Source organism: Toxorhynchites rutilus, chromosome 3 (assembly GCF_029784135.1).
Source record: "Toxorhynchites rutilus septentrionalis strain SRP chromosome 3, ASM2978413v1, whole genome shotgun sequence".
NCBI classification, from domain to species: domain Eukaryota; kingdom Metazoa; phylum Arthropoda; class Insecta; order Diptera; family Culicidae; genus Toxorhynchites; species Toxorhynchites rutilus.
This window is the reverse complement of record NC_073746.1, coordinates 292,121,708-292,129,361: the sequence shown is the minus strand read 5'-3', so window position 1 is coordinate 292,129,361 and position 7,654 is coordinate 292,121,708. Positions and strand designations below refer to the sequence as shown.

The window sequence follows — 7,654 nt, the reverse complement described above, 5'->3', positions numbered from 1 at the left end:
CGTGAGCAGCTTTGCAAGCCAACTCGAGCACTCCGGCGGCCGAAATTCTATAACCGCTATTAGGTATACTGGCTCCGGCACCAATCCGTTGATGCGATGTGATGTGAAACGATGCCATACAACCACACTGATTTACGGTTTGAAAGAGAATGATATATTTTTCAGCGGATTCGCGCCTTTTGTACTCTAGCGGTACACACTCACAGGATAGAGACAAATCGGCAGACTCAGCCAAAGGGGCGAGTCCAACCAGACGAACGAATGAGCGTTTAAAGGCAGCGATGGCATAAAAATACATTCATTACGATTTGTTCGCTCGTTGGATCACATACAGGCTAAAAAGGGTCCTTTTCAGGATCACAAAATTATCTAAAGAGTTTATTGTTTTGTTAGCACTCGATATCCCCATCTTGTTCGGCTAAACCTTCCTGTTTAGCGATTTGTTGCCACTCGCCACAGCTTTCACAGTTGGAAAATTTCTTCCCATCCAGCTTTGTGACTTGTTTTACAGTAAATAACATTCGATGCGACGTTCCGAAGCACCACTCAGTGTCGCATTGGAGGCGATTTTAACCTGTAATTGAACATTTGCGATGACAGTGATACAGTGTCGACTTTCAATGTGGGGTCATAATTTGGACCCCGAACTCTATGTTTACAAAAATGTTCAACTAAATATGTCGCATTACATGTCCGTCCAATTAGCTAAATGTCGAACTAATTGTAAATCGCTGTACTTTCAATCTGGAAACAATTTAAGAATTGGTGAAAATTGAATAATCAGGAAAGTTCCCAAGTATCAATAAGCTCAGAACAACTGCCAAATTCACATACGCATCAGATCCTGGCAAACAAATTATGAAAAAAATCAATTTGTGTTTTATTATTATTTTGGATATTATTTTAGAAAGCATTAAACTGTATTTCGTAAACTCTTTTTTGAAAGGTTTAATGGCCCTGATAAGCGCCTTGTTTTATGGAATGGTTCCAATTTAGAAAACTTTGTACTCGTGGTTTTGAAAAAAAAACCATTTCGAACGCCCTCGATGCCGCCTTGTTCTGGATTTGCCACCAAAGCAGATTGTAAAAAGAACAAACTTTTTTTTTCTGCTGCCAACTGCCTTTTTGCGATTGCGTTTGCCACTCGCCACTCGCTGCAACTGCCTGTTGTTGTCTTGATGTCCACCGAATGTGTTCTGATCCGAATGCAGTTTTTTTTATCGTCGCGAGCAGCTTTGCCAACTAACTCGATCACTTCGGCGGCCGAAACTAAACACGGTTCGAGCGGGATTTTGCCTTTCCCTTCACTTTTCCTCCTTTGCCATGTCCAGACATGGCTGCTTGGGTTGGTTTGTTGATGTGTTGTGATGCGAACCGATGTGGTGTACGGTTTGAATGAGAATGATCGTTACGGCAGCGGAGCGGGGATTTTTAAGCAGACTGGCTGGCTCGAGAATTACGCATGTGTGAGACTGCGACCAATGTTTCGTTCATTTTTTTTCTTTTTCCTTTCCAATCGTGCTTCATTCTATTTCGCTGCTGCTCTGGTTGCCCGTTTTATTCGGTACGATTTGAGGAGCACAAAATGGACCAATCAAAAATGGGCACATAGTGCATTTGGACAATGCTTGATATTTCACAATTATTCAATTATTTATCTCAAGAAAAATGAAATGTTATTCGTTATGATAGATGTGTAGATATATTTCCTATCAATTGATGCAAAAACCTTTGCGATCTATTGAGAAATGCTCGAGTTATTAGCGTTCCAAATCTTGCATTTTTTCCTACTTGTTCAGTGCCTAGATTTCCATTTCACCCCCGATATCTTCCGGTTAGACGTAGTCCTACGTCAAAATACAACTAAAATCAAAACAAACCCCGAGAACGTATGCTGGCGGGTCGTTACGTTGCCGGTGTATGTGAATGTTTTCATGAGAATTGCATGGTAGAATAACTGACGTAACGTGGCGTGACGGGACGTGAACGTGACGAGGATGTTGTATGTGAATCGCACTTTACATCGTTCCAAAACCCACTTAGAATTTTCGATGCTGCATTCTGGCCCTTTTTTTGTTGAGTGCAGATCTTTGCTCACTCTGGAATATGATCGATCACAGCAAATGCCGATTCATCTTCACTCTGAATTTCGGATTCACCTTTAGTCGGTAGCGCAATACGAAATCTTTTCCGCCATAGTTCGGAAATTTTTCAGAGGGTATTGAAAGCGTATTAAAATAATTTATTATTTTTCAAATCCTTATCGACCATTCTGCAATTCATTAATCCTTTGCGGTCGTATGTCTACTCTCAGTCATCACAGCAAGGAATCATACTAAACACTTTATCCAATCACATGCAATGATTTACACTTCTTATATAGGAATTTTAATGTCTAGTGAAGTTGATCACGAGTTAATACGCTGCTTCTATGGACAATAGATAACGGTACTCGGTGTAAACAAAAGGTAACTAGCGGGGAGAGATGAGAGGAACTCTTTCATAGGAAATTATGACGACTAGTGGTGCATGGATCATCTTACGCAAATGTAAATATTAAATCCTGGGAATTGACGAAATTCCAATACTATGAAAAATTGTATTTTTTCGAAAAAAGTAATACAAAAAATTGATTTTACACGAAATTCTGCATTGTAAACAACAGACATTTTTGTTTTAAGGCTAACTGTTCTCGAGATAGAACAAAATCTATAGAAAATAACTAAGGTTCAATGAGCATATCTGCGTCACTACCACTAAAGCGTTTGCTGCCCTTGGATTTGTTCGTCGGTGCACCAATAACTTCAGATATGTTTACGCAATCAAATCGCTATACTGCTCATTAGTACGTAGCATTTTGGAGTATGCTGTCTGTGTGTGGTCTCTTTTTCACAGCACCCAAATCACACGAATGGAGAGAGTACAGCGTAGTTTCATTAGATATGCTCTCCGACAACTGCCTTGGATAGATCCAGACCATCTCCCCGACTACTCGAGCCGCTGCAGACTGATCGCGTTGGAATCGTTTGCTTCTAAGCGTGCCAACCTTAAAAAAATATTTGTGTTTGATCTGTTAAATGGAAATTTTGATTGTCCATCCTTATTATATAATGTATCATTCTATGTACCATTTCGACAACTACGTGAGTGAGATCGATTGTTTATCAATCGCCATAGGACTTCCTACGGATTCCATAACCCCTTAGAGAATTGTTTCCGTGAATTCAATAGTGCTTGTGCTGTGTTCGATTTTAACGTGTCCAAAACTGTCTTTAAAAATAGGATTAAGAATTTAATATAAGGATTCAGTCTGAGGAGTTATAAACAATTCGAGACGGTGATAAATAAATAAATAAAATTATATTTGATGAAAAACTCATATGCGTAATATCATGAAAACTCAACCATCATGAAATTGTTTAATTTTCATAGTTTTTGGTTATGAACGTCTATGCATAGCCCGTAACTATAAGAGTCATAGGATCATATGAAATAGCACGGCTGTACACAGTTTACGTGAGTTATTTTCAGAGCATGGATTTCAGTGAAGAAATTTTTATTTAATTTAGAATGTATCGGTGATTATATTTGAAAAAAATATTTATTCTTCGTGTCCACGTGGACATAGTCTATAGCACCCCTCCCTCTCCATGGACAAGCGTGGACATTTTGATACCCCTCTACCCCCTCTAAAGCTGTCCACGTGGTATGTGGACAGCTCCTAATGAGGCTTGGTTTAGTCTGAGTGGCATATTTTTCCAGGGTCAAAGCCACAAAAGGATCATCTTCAAGAGCAGAATGTGATGAGGTATATTAGCTTTAGTAAACAGAACATTGTGAGTCGTTATGCACCTATGACCACTTTGCCCCCAAACATCAAAGTAATTTCTATGCGAATTAATCACTGAGATTAAACAAAATATCTGTTCACCTATCCTAGATTATGTCGTCCAAACTCATGATTTGTCCAACATATCAGATTGAATAAACTAAATTTCACGAGAAATTCCTTAGATACCATGCGCACAGAACTATGGCCGAATGCAGTTTGTTCGTTTTGTTTTGTTGACCTTCGCGCGAAGCAGAAATAAAGTTTCTCTGTGTTGAGTAATGTTCACCTTTAAAATGCCCAAGAAAAGGCAATATTCTGAAGAAAGCTTAAATTATGAATGGATTAATATGATGATAGTGAACTCAAGCGATGAGAAATGCAACATCTATTTGAAAATTCGTTTTTTTTTTCATTCAATTATTATGATTTCTAAACCCGAACAAACCATGATCATTTTTTGGATAAACCATGTTCATAGATGGACAAACAATTTTTCATTCAAAAATGGTGATTTCTAAATCAGAACAAACCATGATCATTTTTCGGAAAAGCCATGATCGGAGGTGGACAAATCAAAATCATAATTTCTCTTTGGAGAAAATCATTAAAAAACATAAAAAAAAATAATAATTTGAACGCTTTCTGGTATTATTAACTACATGTTGAAGCACATGTGATTTTTGCATCTGACCGAAAATTGAAGTAAGCGCTCTTAAAGTTGCAGCCACCGACTCCGAATTTCGGTAGAAGGTTTTAATAATTATTAGGCGTTGCGTGTTCGTGTATTTCACCATGATGAAAACTAGGATTTTGATTAACGTTTTGACATTGACAGATCATTAAAATGTTTTAATGGTTCGTTCACAGGAAGACAAAAAACTGTTAGGTCGCTAATAGATGACTCTTTATCGCTAATAAATTACGTAGTCCCTCCATCGATCAATTACGTAATATATTGCCGTACATGTCATGCTAAACACGCCGCACCGATCCACTGACTATTGGATAAGGCCAGAATTGCTCGACAAGATCGATTATATTAAAGTGACCAGATTGTCAAAAACCTCTAAAGGTATCTGACGATACTCCATTTTTTTGGGCTATCTATTTCTCCAGCTTTGGTAAAGCACGGGTTGGGGATGGGGTTACTTTCTGTGTATTAGAGATAGGAATTGCATTGCCTAAGGGAGGGCAGGGGATCTAAAATCTAAAATCCGTCACGATTCATTTAGTTTCAAAGAATATATGCTTGATGGAATATGCGAATCGAAAACTAGTTTTAGACATCCACTTTAAAAATTCGACTTGGCCAGGTTCAAGAACTGCCGATCGGCAGGATCATAGCAATCATCTTAATGGAACTAACGATCGGAAGCTTGAAGGTGTTGAGAACGATTAGGGCAAACCCAGGGTTGTCGGATTATGTCGAACTTACGAGAACTTGATTCATTGACGGTCAATAAAAATATGGATAATGAAGAAGAGCAAAGAGACATATCTAAAATACTTGCCCTTGCAGGAGGGTTAGCTATCCTAGTTTGAATCCTTTCCCCTCCTTAAGAAACCCATAAAAAACAGTAGCGTCTGCTCAATCCTCTTCCCTCCTCCGTCATGCGTTACGTAATTTGCGCATGAAACCTGGTCACCAGATCGAATAGAAAACAAGTAAAAGCATTTTCTACTCTATACCTCTTTAAATTTATTGTTGCAATGGTATGGTATCAAAAGCGATAGTAGTTGCTTCATATCAATGTTGCTTGATTATAAATATATAAATTTGTCGAGTGTTTGCATTACGGATACCGTTGTCATTGTGTTGTTTTTTTTTGGTTTTCCAAACCAGTCGTGTCATATAAAATTTATATTCTTGTACGCCTAAATTATGGATGTTTTATTTCCAGTTTTGGTACAAAAAGCGAGTCATATAGTACTGAGTAGGAGACAGTAATGTAATAAGTTGCGTCCTCGCAATTAGTTGTCTTATATTGTAACGGATAAATAAGTGTTACTTTGATGATTTGCGCCATAGTTTAGATGATTTCGTAGCTAATGAGGAATTCATTCATGCGGTAAATCCCGAAATACTGTGTGTTTAGTGGGTCCCGAGCCTTAAAGTTGAGTTGGCTTTAGACGCTACTGTAGGAGATCTCTTTCGGTGGCTTGCCGCTACTAACGAGCCAAATAGAGCCCGTTGGTGCACTCTTCAACAAGGGTATCAACTCTTTCGCCACATGCTCTAACCTGAAAATAGGGATCAATTAGAATTGTTTTGATGCGTGGTAATCGAGGTTGGCTCAATCACTTCTGAAATTGAACATCTGACATGTCAAGTTTCCACGCTTTTTCGTGAGCAGGGGAACTAAATCGCTTGTTGTGTGAGACAGAATTTTCAATTGGCCCGGGACAGTATGCGATTGTTCTGATATTCGTAATGTTGTAGTGATAAATATCGCCGCATGATTTGGTTAATCCGAGAATGGCATGTTTTGTCGCCGTGTAAATTGGTGTCGACAGCTGCGGCTTCATGCTGACAGCAGAGCCAATGTTTACCACTACCCCACCTTTACCGCCCTTGTCTTTGCTCATAAACTGCTGGGCGAGTAGTGTTCCGCGGATGGCACCATTCAAATTAACGTCCACTTCCAGTTCCCAGAACTTGTCGTTCATGATTTCTGCATTATTGATGACAATGTCAATGCTGCCGAATATTGATTTTGTGTATTGGAACGCCTCTGAAAGAACAACGTAAATCGAGATTCATACATAGCGTTGGCGTTTCCTACCTTCGAATTGTACGTAATCGGTTACGTCGCAATGGCAGAATAATACTCGATTCGCTCCAAACTCATGTTCCAGCTCTTTTGCCGTTAATTCACCTGCGTCCGAGTCCAAGTCACAAATTGATACCTGCAATTATCCTCATTCGATATTCAATTCCATATTTCGCGATTTTAAATTAAATGGTACCTTGCCACCATGCTTCAGAAGCTCTTCACAAAACGCCCGACCAAGGCCTGTTGCTGCACCCGTAACGAGTGCTACCTTTTGTTTCAAATCCATACTATCAGAATGATTTCCAACAAAGCTTCAGTTTAAAATACAAATTGACTTTCTTTCGAATCGCGCCCCTCAGCTTTCACAGAACTAAATAAAAGTGAATGCACCGTGAGTGAAAATTTCATTCACCCTTGCAAGAGTGTGCAATCAATAAAGCTTATCCCTTATGAATCACAATCACTTCCTTGCACCTATCACGACCGCTAGTAACTATCCGTTCAACCCGATCACAGTGCACAATCACAAGATGACTAATGTAAACAGCCGATTCAAGGCGTGCAAACGCAAAATTTTGATTCTTTTCCAAGAATTGCTGCGGCCAGAAGTTGTCTTCCTCGGCTTACGAACGCACGCCCATGACACCTTCTTTGCCTATGTGTATAAACTGTCTGTCTATTGGCCAGACTCCTTCCGAAACCATGCAGCCCCACTCACCCTTGCGTCCCCAATCGAAAGTTGTACGCGCGCAGACATCAAAGGCGGAAGCAACACATTCCCACGTTAGCGTAATGGTTCCACGAATACAGCTGTGCTGGTTGAAAATCAACCCTCCGCGGAAGACGGATAAGGACCCATTGGTTTAGTAGAAAAAGAGAGAAGAGAAAATGGGGGAAAGGACTCAATTTGCATCGAATGAGAAAAAGCTGGGAGAGTGCGTTGATGACAGAGGGAGAGCGAGAGCGAGAGTTTGAAAAGAAATTTGCAAGGACTAGAAAAAGGGCCTTCTGATGCCATCAGAGCTTTCATAGAGTACATATTTTAGAG

At 39.5% G+C, this 7,654-nt stretch overlaps 1 protein-coding gene across 1 annotated transcript; it reads right to left on the bottom strand.

Moving 5' to 3' along the window:
* Positions 1–5,523: 5,523 nt before the first annotated feature.
* On the bottom strand, positions 5,524–7,445 carry LOC129777112 (15-hydroxyprostaglandin dehydrogenase [NAD(+)]-like). Its single transcript, XM_055783183.1, has 4 exons — positions 6,800–7,445; positions 6,616–6,739; positions 6,135–6,564; positions 5,524–6,073 (listed from the first exon to the last, which is right to left on the bottom strand). Exons 1-4 carry the CDS (start codon positions 6,890–6,892, stop codon positions 5,959–5,961), a joined length of 762 nt encoding a protein of 253 aa, XP_055639158.1. The 5' UTR covers positions 6,893–7,445; the 3' UTR covers positions 5,524–5,958.
* Between the last annotated feature and the right edge of the window lie 209 nt (positions 7,446–7,654).